Below are 13,884 nucleotides of genomic sequence, written 5' to 3'. Positions count from 1 at the left end.
CGACCTCATGGATTGCAGCCCGCCAGGCCACCCTGCCCTTCAACTCCCGGAGTTTACTCAAACTCATGTCCATTAAGTCGGTGATGCCATCCAACCATCTCATCCTCTGTCATCTCCTTCTCCTCCTACCTTCAATCTTTCCCAGCATCCGGGTCTTTTCAAATGAGTCAGCTCTTCGTATCAGGTGGCCAAAAGTATTGGAGTTTCAGTTTTACCATCAGTCCTTCCAATGAATATTCAGGACTGATTTCCTTTAGGATGGACTGGTTGGATCTCCTTGATGTCCAAGGGACTCTCTTTATGTGTCAAAGGCATAAAATTTGGCTGTCCACTCTGTGCATCTCTAATGTAACTGCGTGTGTGCTCGCTCAGTCGTGTCCGACTCTGCAGGACCCTCTGGACTGAGAGCCGTTAGGCTCCTCTGTCCATGGGATTCTCCAGGCAAGAATACTGGAGTGGGTTGCCATGCCCTGTTCTGGGGGATCTTCCCAACCAGGGATCAAATCGCTGTCTCTTACTTCTGCATTGGCAGGAGTGTTATCACAGCTGTAATCTACGCGGGACTGTGGGATGACTTTTCAGAGACCCTCCTAGGGCTAAGAACCTGACCGGGAAGAGGCAGGGCTGGGACAGCCTGGAGACAGCTCTGGACCAACTCAGAGCTGATTCATCAGAGAGCATGCAGCAGATGCCACAGGAGGTGATGTGAGTCTTTTTTTTTTCTTCCTTTTTTAATATTATTACTGGTTTGCTTCTAAAATTACCAGTCACAAAATTAGAGTATTTTTTTTCTTTTTAAATCACAGGTATGCTCTCAAATGGTTATTTTGTTTCTGCTAGCCTCAGCTTTCCTTTCAGAGTATAGGTGTGAAATCACCCAATACTAAGGACACCCCTTGAAGTGGGAAGATGATACCTACATAACCCTGAATGTTGTTTGCTGGACCCCTTCTGTAACCTCACTGGTTCCTCACTGTCTAGTCCCAGAGCTGACACTGGGAACTTGAAAGATGTATTTAAGAAGGCTTTCCTCTTGCTCCCCTATAAAGAGGAAATAACTCTGCTTTAATCTAATTCTAATCACCGAAAATCTTCTTTACAAGAAAATAACAATAGCTAATATTTGGGCTTCCCTGGTGGTTCATACAGTGAAGAATCTGCCTGCAATGCAGGAAACCTGGGTTCCATCCCTGGGTTGCGAAGGTCCCCTGAAGGAGGGCGTGGCAACCCACTCCAGGAGTCTCGCCTGGAGAATCCCCGTGGACAGAGGAGCCTGGCGGGCTGCAGTCCATGGGGTTGCATACAATAGGACACAACTGAGCACTAAACACAGCTAATATTTACTGAATGCTTAGTATTTGCTAGGCACTAGGTAAAACCCTCTGCATGTATTGTTTCATTTTAACCCTCAGCCCCTAGTCAACAGCTGTAGGGGAAGAAGGCCTGCAGGAAAGGGATTTGCAGGCTCCAAACCAGCTGTTTGTCAAACACCTTTTTCCACATTCAACAAAAGCACGTATTATGTGACCTTCACGCATCTTCTTTTAAACCAGGCAACACCCCCTCTGGGTTTAGAATGTCTGCCACAGGGACTTGGGACTTCCCTGGAGGCCTAGTGGTTAAGACTCTGAGCTCCCAATGCAGGGGGCATGGGTTCAGTCCCTGGCCAGGGAACTAAGATCCCATGCGCCACGTGGCACAGCCAAAAATAAATTAAAAAAAAAAAAAAAAAAGCAATGTCTGCCACAGGGACTTAACATCAGCAACCAACTACCACTCCTATCAATAATAAAGGGTTGGTAACTGTGCCAGGAGCTGTGCTCAATACTGTCGGGATCCCAGAATACTTTGTTAAAGACATCTCTAATGAATTATGATTGATCTGTTTGTAAGAAAGATATTTGAGCAGCTGGAGGGCAAGGACCACACTGTCTTACTAAGTTTTTTTTAGTAATTTTTTGTCACACAGTACAGACTGTGCAATCTGAGTTCCCTGATCACTGGACCAGCAGGGGGTTCCCTGCCTTACTCAGTTTTATCCTGGTGGTGCCTAGCAGGGTGTCTGGTGCATTAGCAACATCCAACAAAAATATGTGTGGAATGAAGGAGCTGTAAAAGTGAATACAGAGTCCCCCGTACTTTGGCACATCAACAAACAGCTTAGTTTTATGAAAGAGCATTCCTATGGACACAAGGACATAATCTTCCCCACCCTCAATCTGTCAGGTTTTCCTCGTGAGAACACTTCAGGCAGGAGACCTGATTCTAGAACTGGCTCTGTGACTATTCTGCTGAGATTCTGCTTTTTGTTGCATATCTCCAGTGCTGTTTAATGCTTCCCCTGGGCCATTACAAGGGCAAAGCATTTAGGATATTGGATATTTAGGAGCATTTAGGACAACTGGATAACTTAGACCTGATTACAAGGAAAACCAAGAAAGCAAACAGTAGAGTTTACATCATTGGACTTAGTAAATGATGGTATTGTAATTCCCATGCTGCCTCATTGACGTGTGTCTGATCTGGTGTCCCAGCCTCTCTTTCCTGCTTCATCTTGCTCCATCCTAGTCCATCAGGTCAGAAAATGTATCACGCTCCTTTCTACCTCAGGGCCTTTGCACATGCTGTTACCATTTATCTGGAATGCTCTTTTTCTTCCTGTTTGCCAGTCAGCATCTACTTATCTTTAGGCTTAGTTCAGATGCCACTTCCTCAGGGAAGCCTTCCCTGAACCCTCCACTCTTGACCTATGCTCCTATTGTATGCTGACACAGTAGTTCAAAGCTTTATTTTTTGTAGCACTTACCAGGTTTTCACAACCTATTTGTGATTTGATTAAGATCTGTCGCTTCCATTAGATGGGCATCCCTGGTGGCTCAGTGGTAAAGAACCCATCTGCCAAATCAGGAGACATGGGTTTGCTCCCTGAGTCAGGAAGATCCCCTGGAAAAGGAAATGGAGAACCCACTCCAGTATTCTTGCCTGGAAATCCCATGGACAGAGGATCCTGGGGGGCTACAGCCCATGGGGTCACACAAGAGTTGGACATGACTTAACAACTAAACAACTTCACTAGACTGTAAACAAAGATTGAGTCTGCTTTGCTCCCTGTTGTGTCTGCAGTGAGCAGCAAAACAATATTTAATGCGAGCTCAAATTATTTTGTCTCTTTGCTAGACCTCTTAAGCTTGCATTTGGCTGAGGACCCAGAAATCATCATTTACAGGACTGACTAATGTGCCCTCATTTGATGAAGTTCTCTCAAAGACCATTCTGGTTTTTAACCTACCTTGTCAGCTGTGGTTCTGATTAATGCGTCTGGTTTCTTAATCTGATTGTATTCATTGTTCTGTATCACGTATGTAGTGGTTACTATGATGATTCTGTTTGGCCCAGAATGATGAACCTTTTTGAAATGGACCCCAACAGAGTTGTCATCTCATGGCTCAAGAGAAACAAAGATGCATGGCTTTGAAACAGCCACTGTAGCTACTGGTATCTAACCAGAGAAGGAAAATCTCAGGTCAAGGTCACCAAGAACAACTCCAGATCAATCCAGGATCAATGGTATACACAAAGTTCTGGGGCTTCCCTGTGGCTTAGATGGCAAAGAACCTGCCTGTGAATGCAGAAGCACCAGGTTCAATCTCTGGGTGGGGAAGATGCCCTGGAGGATGAAATGGCCACCCACTCCAGTATTCTTGCCTGGGAAATCCCATGGACAGAGGGGCCTGGTGGGCTACAGTCCATATTATCACAAGGAGTCAGACACGACTGAGCGATTCACACACACACAAGGTTCTAAACCTCAGCCACGTTTCCTGAAATAAACCAAGCTTACCCCATAGTGACCCTCAATCCTTTGCATTCTATCAGCACTTTTAAGGTAAAACTGTTAAGTATTATCTTATATTCAGAATTTCGGCATTATCTTTATTCAGAATTTCTTTCTTTTGGGTTATTTCTATTTAATAGATCTGTTCACAAACTCTAAAAATACACTTCCATCAGTCTCTTTTGAAGGCTGAGATAATTTCTGGCAGGCAAATTATAGTACAATTCAGTTGCCTCCTTTTTTGGCCACTGAATGGCCTATGGGATCCTACTTCCCCAGTTCAGTTCAGTCGCTCAGTCGTGTCCGACTCTTTGTGACCCCATGGACTGCAGCACGCCAGGCTTCCCTGTCCATCACCAACTCCCGGAGCTTGCTCAAACTCAAGTCCATCGAGTCAGTGATACCATCCAACCATCTCATCCTCTGTCGTCCCCTTTTCCTCCTGCCTTCCATCTTTCCCAGCATCAGGGTCTTTTCAAATGAGTCAGTTCTTCACATCACGTGGCCAAAGTATTGGAGTTTCAGCTTCAGCATCAGTCCTGCCAATGAATATTCAGAACTGATTTCATTTAGGATTGACTGGTTGGATCTCCTTGCAGTCCAAAGGACTCTCAAGAGTCTTCTCCAACACCACAGTTCAAAATCTTCAATTCTTCGGCACTGAGCTTTTTTTTATAGTCCAACTCTCACATCCATACATGACTACCGGAAAAACCACTTCCCCAACCAGGAACCAAACCCTCACCCTTGGCCGTGAAAACAGAGAGTCCTACCCACTGGACTGCCAGGGAATTCCCCTTTCAAGATGAAAAATGTTGATGACAAAATATAAAGGCTGAAATCTAGTTTTATCTTGTAACCAAAGGCTGCCTCTCTTTCACAGAAATTGCTTATGGACTTAAATAACTAGGGTTGAGAGAGAGAAATTGATAATACTAAGGTTTCCATTTTTGAAATGCATGTACTGTAATACACAATAATATGGATGGGTAAGAATAGGCATGGGTAGATACTATAACTCTATGAGCTAAAAGACATTTAGTTACAAAACAACTGGACTTTTTTCAAATCCTTCAGGTCCCTGAAAGTGTTCTTAGCATCTCATCAGTGTTCTCTCTTTTCACTAGGTAAGTTGACGTGCAGCCGTGAACCTATCATGAAGAGAAGGAGAAAATTTAATATTTTGTTTCTCAGAAAGTCGGCCTCTCCAGGGACATTTTGGGTTTCTAACTTGGAGGCAATGGTTCACAATCGACTATACACAGGACCTTTCTCAGTTTTGCCCTGTATAAACCAGCCTAGCCTGGGGGAGAAAGCAAGTGTTTATAAAGAGCATAGCCAAACTTCACCCAATTTCTCTTTTCAGCACCCTCATTAAAAAGGCTAAATGGGGTGGCTCCTCCACTCTCATGAAAATCATCTCTGAAGTAGCACTGAAACCTTTTAACAAAGGGGCATTGATACAGCACAATAGAACTTTGATATCAGCAATGCTTAAAAAAACTGCATTCCCATTCCTCAGGAAATTAACTTGCCAGGTTTGGTTTGAAGAGAGTAACCGTCCTTATTTCGCTCCTGTGTCAGAAAAAGAAACCCCAAAAAACTATTTTTATTATTAAAAATATTTTTTATTGACTGAAGCTGATCATTATATTCTTTAAAAAATTAAATTACTTTACAGGTTAAAACAGAAGTTTCAGTCTTCAAGGATTAAAAAAAAATGCATATAAAACTTGATCTTCCAGCGAGCTTTGGTTTGTATAAGCTGATGGGACTACTACTGATCCAGACAAGAGGGAGCTCTGCTCGGCTTTTGGGACTGAAGGACCTCGACTGTCAGTAGCCCAAGAGATAGTTTGCAGTTAAAAAGGTTTTATATCATATCACTTTATGGCTATTTACACAGCCAAGTTCAGGGCTAAAACCACAAGGGAACACTATTTCTCATATATTTGGAGCTGACACTGATAAGCTACTGGCTATAATGTAAATGTATGCACAGGTTTAAAAAAATCAGATGGCTAAAACAGCATTTTTTATGCATGGATTCTCCATTTGATGTTCACACTTTTAAAGAGCTTCTGGAGTATTTAACCAGAGTCAGCGTCTTTATAGAGAAGGCTTTTTCTCTGTCAGCATAAATTCCAAGTTGGCATATTACATATAATATACAATTAGGTCTCATTTCTTACACATGAAAAATATTTCTTCCACATGAAAATGGCTAACCTGAAGACAAACAAGATACAGATGTTTAAAAATTAACTTTCGGTTTCAGCTCCCCTTTGGTATTAGATGCTGCTTACAAAGGATTACCATCCGCTTTTTGTTTTCAAGGCTAAGTATTAGGTATGAATGTCTGCTTCCTGCCTTCCACATGGATGAGAAATCAGCTTCTGTGGGAAGGAAACAGAGTTAATCAAATCAAAATCAATGAGCACTGGATGGTGTGCGATAAGCTCCCAGCTTCTAAAAAAAAAAAAATGAACTATACAGTCTTGATTCTCAACAACATAAGGTCATGCAAACTATTATAAACATGAAGACTTCTCAGGAAAGAGAAAAAAGACAGGGAGAGAGGGCTGCTTACGCTTGGTGCGTTCACAATTGTAAAAAATGTTCTTATGCTTAAGTGGAAAACAACTGAGATGATTTTATATTTTAACTTATCAAACTGGCTTCTAAAGAAACTTGGCATAGGAAATGAAGGTTCGATAGAAGGAAACACAAATCAAGAAAGTGCTTCCTGGGTCAATAAGCCTTTTTTAGAATACTTGAAACCCCATGGAAAGACTTCTTTTCAGACAGACATTCGGATGAAATGCTGACATGGGAGTTTGAAAGCTATATGCATTCACTTCTTTAGGCTTAAAATTCTAGGTACTGAGAACAAGAACTTTTGAATCTGCATTTCTCTTATAAGTAACTGACATTTGACTCTGATTAAATTTAGAAGGTGTGTATAAATAGGTCAGGCAAGAGAGAAAGGACTAGAGGTCAAACTCATTGCTGTGCTTCTAGATTATCAATGTTCCCAAGTTACTTATTAAATATAAATATAAGGTGAGATAAGGAAAGGTGACTTACCCATGATCACGATGAACACTGAAGTTAACTTTTGTTTTCTTCAGTTACCGAGAGGGGTATTTTTTTCAGCTGACTCTTCTGAGACTTCCATATTCTACAAAACAACTCCCAATGAGTACCCAGGATGGAACAAGAAAATACTTAGGAGGACAATACACAAATACAGCAGAAATGCCTTTAAAAGACCTTAGGGAATTAATGAAATACAATGAAGCAATTTCATACAACCATCAGCCAGCCAGCCAGCAAAGATGGACTGATTTCCTGCTCATGTGTGGGGCCCCTCTGTCTCTAAGCCTGCAGTTGGAATGTTCTATTTGCTTTACCGTATGCGTGTTATGGTTAAACCCTGGGAGTCAGCTAACGCCCAAATATAACTGGCTCTCTGTCAGCCTTAATATAGACTCTGCGGTGAGCCTGCAGTGAGGACAAGGGTCATCAAGAAGACTCCACAACTCTGAGCAACGCTTTAATTCAGCACGGTGCCTACTGAGGGCGTAACATGGTTAGGTTTTGGGGAGATATTAAAAAAGAAGAAGGAAAGAGGAGGAGGAGGATACTTGGAAAGACACTGGTAGACTCCAGTGGCGAACCTGAGCTTGCTCAGCCGCCTCATCTTCCCACGGGGCCAGCCTTTGAGCCACGCTGGGATTCTTCTCGGTGCTTCCAGGCCCCTGGGCTCTTAATCACGCTGCTTTCCTCTCTACTGGGATAGCCTTCCTATGTATTTTACAATATGATGTATTTTACTTCATTTTTCTAGGGGGGACTTCGCTGGTGGTCCAGTGGTTAAGACTCCACACTTCCATGCCTCATGGCACAGCCAAAAATAAATAAGTAAATTTTTTTTAATGATACTAAAATAAAATTTAAAAGATGATTCTAAAAGGGATCCATAGGCTTTACCAGCCTGCCACAGAAAAAGTTAAGAACCTTGACAGATAATCCCAACAGCTGCCAACCACTGATGAGGAGACTGAGTCCTGTGTTCAGGTCAAAACTCCAACTTCAGTTTCAGGCTGAAACTGAAACCCACCCCACCCCGCAGGAGGCCTGCTGCTGATGGTGCGGCAGCTGTGCTGTCTCACTCATTCCTGTTTTTCCTCTATTTTTAAATTAATGTTTTTTAAAGAGCATGGTTTGAACATATATACATAGACAGATTCCTGTTCCCACCTCATGTGTAGAATACCACATGAAGCTTTCAGGATCCTGTCTCCTCTCACTCACTAGTACATGCTGAAAAAGACCCTGATGCTGGGCAAGATTGAGAGCCGAGGAGAAGGGGATGACAGAGGATGAGACGGTTAGATGGCATCACCAACTCAATGGACATGAGTTTGAGCAAGCTCTCAGAGTTGGTGATGGACAGGGAAGTCTGGTGTGCTACAGTCCACAGGGTCGCAAAGAGTCAGACACGACTGAGCGACTGAACTGAACATCCTGGAAACATCTCCGCACCTACGACCTTCCTGTTCTGTCTCAGGGTAATATTCCGTTGGTGGACAGGCCACAGCTATTCACTCAGATTCTTCTTGCTGGACACTCAGATCAGTTCCTAACTTTGGCTGTTATAAAGCAATGCTGCCATGGGACTTCCCTGGTGGTCCAGTGGCTAAGACTCCACGCTCCCAATGCAGGGGGCCTAGGTTCGATCCCTCAGCGGGGAATCTAGATCCCACAAGCTGCAACTAAGAGTTCGTATGCCACAACTAAGACCTGGTGCAGCCAAATAAATGAATAAGTAAAAATAAATATTTTAAAAATAATAATATAAAAATAAAGCAAGGCTGCCGTGAAAAACTTGTCCATATACCATTTTACATACACACAGCTGTATGTGAATGAGAGAGTCACAAAGTGATGCTGCCAGGGCAAGTTTTAGACAACATCGACAGGTTCCTTGCCAGAAGGACAGAAGTACTTTGTGCTTCCCCAGCAATGTGAGAATGCCTATTTCAGAGACAGGCTTTCAATTAAGACCTTTGTCTTTAGCGACAGATGGCAAAATCCTGGGGAAGCAGACAAGCTGCTCAAAATTTATCCTGCTTCCTTGCTGCAAAAATTAAGAATTTTTTACAAAATTATTTACTTTTTCTGTTACCAGCAATACTCCACTCAAAGCGCCAGAGGGGCAGAATTTGCAAAGTGCATTGCCAAGTAGATTTCTGTTAGTTAAATTTTACTTTCCCAACATCTCTAGAATCAGTGAATAATCCATTGGAAAATATATTACATCTGAAAGCAGTATTTTTGCCAACTAAATGATTATCTGATTCTAGCTGGGATGTTAAGCAAGAGATTTAATCACTTTCCCTCTCCTGTAAAAGGAATGGTTGTGATGAGATCTCTCTTCTGGATCTTTCTAGCTCAAAAATTCTCTTAAACCAAAAAAAAAAAAAATTCTCTTAAACCAAGTTTTCACCAAACTTGAATAGCTGTAGCATTTTTTCCATCTACACCTGTGGTCACCCTTCTGCATTCTTCCTGAACTCCTATCAGCTCCATTCACAGTATTTACCAAGCATACTCTGTAGCAGGTATGGCCTGTGCTACACCAGGGCGTGGGGGCCAGCATGAGTGATTGAGGCTCCTAAAGGTGCTAAAGCGGGAGCAGAGACCCATGGATGTTCCCAGCTGTCATGTGCTGGGACACGCACTCTGACACACACCCCCCCCCACCCTCAAGCAGTGCTATGAGGACAAAAGTGAGAGCTCCTGATTACATCTTAGGAATTAACACGAAACCCCAAAGAGGAGGTTAAGAGAAGAACCCGAGGCCATGAGGGTGAGTAGGAGCTGTCAGAAGGATGATTCTGAAGCATAGCTGGTTCTGCTATGACACTTGTTTTGAAAACACATATTTGTTCCAATTCATCTGCTATATCTAAGAATGACTTGAGTTGTTTGCGTTTGTTAATGCCTAATTTTTGTCCACAAGAAACCCTAGGTGAACTGGGCTGGGTCATTTAGGAATATACCCACCCCTACTTCCAGACCTCTCCAACGCCCACCAGCTCTCGCCCCGGGGGTGTCATGAAACACATCCACACCCGCTGCTACGACTTTCCATCCAATCGCCTTCCTTCTGCCACTTTCCAGGGAGTCACAGACTGCAGCCTCTCCGACACCCAATTCTACCTGCAAACTTCAGGGCTTTTTCAGAGTCAAGTGCCACATTTATGGCAATATTTGTGTGTTTCTTAACACAAGCATAAAGCTGTCCTACCATTTAAATGTCCTTTTCAAGATGTGTCGCTGATAAAGGTTTTGAGGCTACGTTCCAAATCCCATTTTCCCCATAAATTGTATGGTTTTTATTGTGCAGTTTTGCACTGTGTGGTGATTTTTAGGAACCCATATGTTGCATTATGGCAGCTATAACTGTGGTTATCAAAATACTAAATAAGACTGTGATACAATAGTATATAGCCTTCTTTACTAGGGCATTAAATAATAAGGTCTAGCAGCAGGCCTAGTGGTCTGTAATTCTGATACAATACTTAGTGTAAATGATATTTCAAGACACCAGTAATAACTGCAATGTGGTAGAATTATTTGTTATTTCTACTAATGACAAGATCATAAGTAGCAGGTGCGAAGATGGCTCATTTCTATATCATAATTGAAGGACATGCTCTATTTCAATTAGAGATTAACAAAAATAACCTAATGTGTAATTTTTACCCCTCCATCAAAATGTATGGATCTTCTGAATTCTATTCAACAAACTCTGATGAAAAATCTCTGCCCAACAAACCCGCAAGGACAGAAAGTAGATGAACATCGGCCCGAAGCAGGGGGAAGTAAAATGGGGAGTAACTGCCAGTGGGTGCAAGGTCCTTCTGGAATGATGAAAAGGTTCTAAAGCTGGATCATGCTGACAGTTGCACAACTTTGTAAATATACTAAACCACTGAACTGTACACTTCTACAAGGGGGAAGGTTATGGATAGGTGAACTATACCTCAATAAACGCTGTTAAAAACTTTAAAAACTCTTACCAATACGCAAAAATGTTCTACCCCAATGTAAATAAACAACTTCACTGATGCTGCAAAGATTTTGTCAAGAAAAAAATCCTCCTAGGAAATACCAACAACTCATATTTAAAATGGGCAAAGGACTTAAAGACACTTCAGGTTAGTGAAAAGGTTACTGAAAACTTGGTTTAAAAGAATTTTTGAGCTGGAAAGATCCAGAAGAGAGATCTCATTGCAACATTCCTTTCACAGGAGAGGGAAAGTGATTAAATCTCTTGCTTAACATCCCACAGCTAGAATCAGATAATCATTAAGTTGGCAAAAATACTGCCTTCAGATGTCATATACTTTCCAATGTATTATTCACTGATTCTAGTGGAGGTGATGGAATTCCAGTGGAGCTATTTCAAATCCTGAAAGATGATGCTGTGAAAGTGCTGCACTCAATATGCCAGCAAATTTGGAAAACTCAGCAGTGGCCACAGGACTGGAAAAGGTCAGTTTTCATTCCAATACCTAAGAAAGCCAATGCGAAAGAATGCTCAAACTACCTTACAATTGCACTCATCTCACATGCTAGTAAAGTAATACTTAAAATTCTCCAAGCCAGGCTTCAGCAATACATGAATCGTGAACTTCCTGATGTTCAAGCTGGTTTTAGAAAAGGCAGAGGAACCAGAGATCAAATTGCCAACATCCGCTGGATCATCGAAAAAGGAAGAGAGTTCCAGAAAAACATCTATTTCTGCTTTATTGACTATGCCAAAGCCTTTGACTGTGTGGATCACAATAAACTGTGGGAAATTCTTCAAGAGATGGAAATACCAGATCACCTGACCTGCCTCCTGAAATTTGTATGCAGGTCAGGAAGCAACAGTTAGAACTGGACATGGAACAACAGACTAGTTCCAAATAGGAAAAGGAATACATTAAGGAGATATATATTGTCACCCTGCTTATTTAACTTCTATGCAGAGTACATCATGAGAAACGCTGGGCTGGAGGAAGCACAAGCTGGAATCAAGATCGCCGGGAGAAATATCAATAACCTCGGATATGCAGATGACACCACCCTTATTGCAGAAAGTGAAGAAGAACTAAAGAGCCTCTTGATGAAAGTGAAAGAGGAGAGCGAAAAAGTTGGCTTAAAGCTCAACATTCAGAAACTAAGATCATGGCATCCGGTCCCATCACTTCATGGCAAATAGATGGGGAAACAGTGGAAACAGTGGCTGACTTTATTTTGGGGAGCTCCAAAATCACTGCAGATGGTGACTGCAGCCATGAAATTAAAAGAAGCTTACTCCTTGGAAGGAAAGTTATGACCAACCTAGATAGCATATTAAAAAGCAGAGACATTACTTTGCCAACAAAGGTCCATCTAGTCAAAGCTATGGTTTTTCCAATGGTCATGTATGGATGTGAGAGTTGGACTATAAAGAAAGCTGAGCACAGAAGAATTGATGCTTTTGAACTGTGGTGTTGGAGAAGACTCTTGAGAGTCCCTTGGACTGCAAGGAGATCCAACCAGTCCATCCTAAAGGAGATCAGTCCTGGGTGTTTATTGGAATGGCTGATGTTGAAGCTGAAACTCCAATACTTTGGCCACCTCATGCAAAGAGCTGACTCATTAGATAATACCCTGATGCTTGGAAAGATTGAGGGCAGGAGGAGAAGGGGACGACAGAGGATTAGATGGTTGGATGGCATCACCAACTTGATGGACATGAGTTTGGGTGGACTCCAGGAGTTGGTGACGGACAGGGAGGCCTGGCATTATGTGGTTCATGGAGTCACAAAGAGTCGGACATAACTGAGCTACGGAACTGAACTGAACGGATTCACTGATTCTAGAGATGCCGGGAAAACAGAGTACATAGGAGAAGGGGAAGACACCTGAAGGGCCAAGGAGTGCATGAAGATGCTTGTCGTTAGGTTATCAGGAAAATGCAAATTAGTCAATGGCAGTGAGATGCTATGTCAAATATACTAGAATGGCTAAAATCAAATGGACTGACAACACTGAGGTCAGGGACTTCCCTGGTGGTCCAGTGGTTAACACTCTGCCTTCCAAAGCAGGGGACGATGACTTGATTGCTGGGTCCAGGAGGACTCCATATGCCACGGAGTAACTACTACTGAGCCTCGACTACTGAGCCAGTACACGAGAGCCTCTGCTCTGCAGCAAGAGAAGCCACCACAATGAGAAGCCGGCACCCCACAAACAGAGAGTAGCCCCCCACTCACCACAACTAGAGAAAGCCCGTGAGCAGCAACGAAGACCCAGTGCAGCCAAAAATTAATAATTAAAAAAAAAACCACGGTTGTGTGAGGCTGTGGAGAACCTAGGTCTTTCATACAGGGCTGGGAGGGACATAAAATGGTACCAACCACTCTGAAAAATGACTTGGCAGTTTATTAAAAATTTAAATGCTATAACTAGCAATTCTAGGTATTTACCCTTAGAAAAATGAAGATATATGTCAATTTAAAAAAAAGGCTTGTGTGTGTGAAATGTTCACAGCTTTACTTCTGATAGTCCAAAACTGGAAACAACCCAAATAGCCCATCAACAGGCAAATAAACAAACTGTGGTCTTTTCATACAATGGAATGCTAATCAGCAATAAAAAAGAGTGAAATACTGATAAACAGCAACATATGAATGAATGAATGAATTCAACGTATGAATCTCAAAATAATTCTACTGAAAGAGGCTAGATAAGGAGTACAACCTCTAAGTCAGTCAGTTACTTTGGTCGCTTAGTCGTGTCCGACTCTTTGTGACCGCATGGACTGCAGCACGCCAGGCCTCCCTGTCCATCACTAACTCCCGGAGTTTACTCAAACTCATGTCCATCGAGTCGGTGATGCCATCCAGCCATCTCATCCTCTGTTGTCCCCTCCTCCTCCTGCTTTCAATCTTTCCCAGCATCAGGGTCTTTTCCAATGAGTCAGTTCTTTGCATCAGGTGGCCAAA

At 42.5% G+C, this 13,884-nt stretch overlaps 1 protein-coding gene across 5 annotated transcripts in view; it reads right to left on the bottom strand.

The window, feature by feature from the left end:
• Positions 1-5,441: 5,441 nt before the first annotated feature.
• Positions 5,442-13,884, bottom strand: part of CCDC62 (coiled-coil domain containing 62) — a 42,206-nt gene continuing 33,763 nt past the window's right edge. For all 5 annotated transcript variants that reach the window (XM_027566923.1, XM_027566920.1, XM_027566921.1 and 2 more), the window contains 2 exons: positions 6,923-7,016; positions 5,442-6,231 (listed from right to left, as the gene is read on the bottom strand). In XM_027566923.1, coding sequence (XP_027422724.1) covers positions 6,963-7,016 — 54 coding nt within the window. In that variant the 3' untranslated portion in view covers positions 5,442-6,231; positions 6,923-6,962. The remainder of the gene's footprint in view (positions 6,232-6,922; positions 7,017-13,884) is intronic.

This window comes from Bos indicus x Bos taurus, chromosome 17 (assembly GCF_003369695.1).
Source record: "Bos indicus x Bos taurus breed Angus x Brahman F1 hybrid chromosome 17, Bos_hybrid_MaternalHap_v2.0, whole genome shotgun sequence".
In the NCBI taxonomy this organism is placed as follows: Eukaryota; Metazoa; Chordata; class Mammalia; order Artiodactyla; family Bovidae; genus Bos; species Bos indicus x Bos taurus.
The sequence above is the reverse complement of the archived record's forward strand: the minus strand, read 5'-3'. Positions and strand labels throughout refer to the sequence as shown.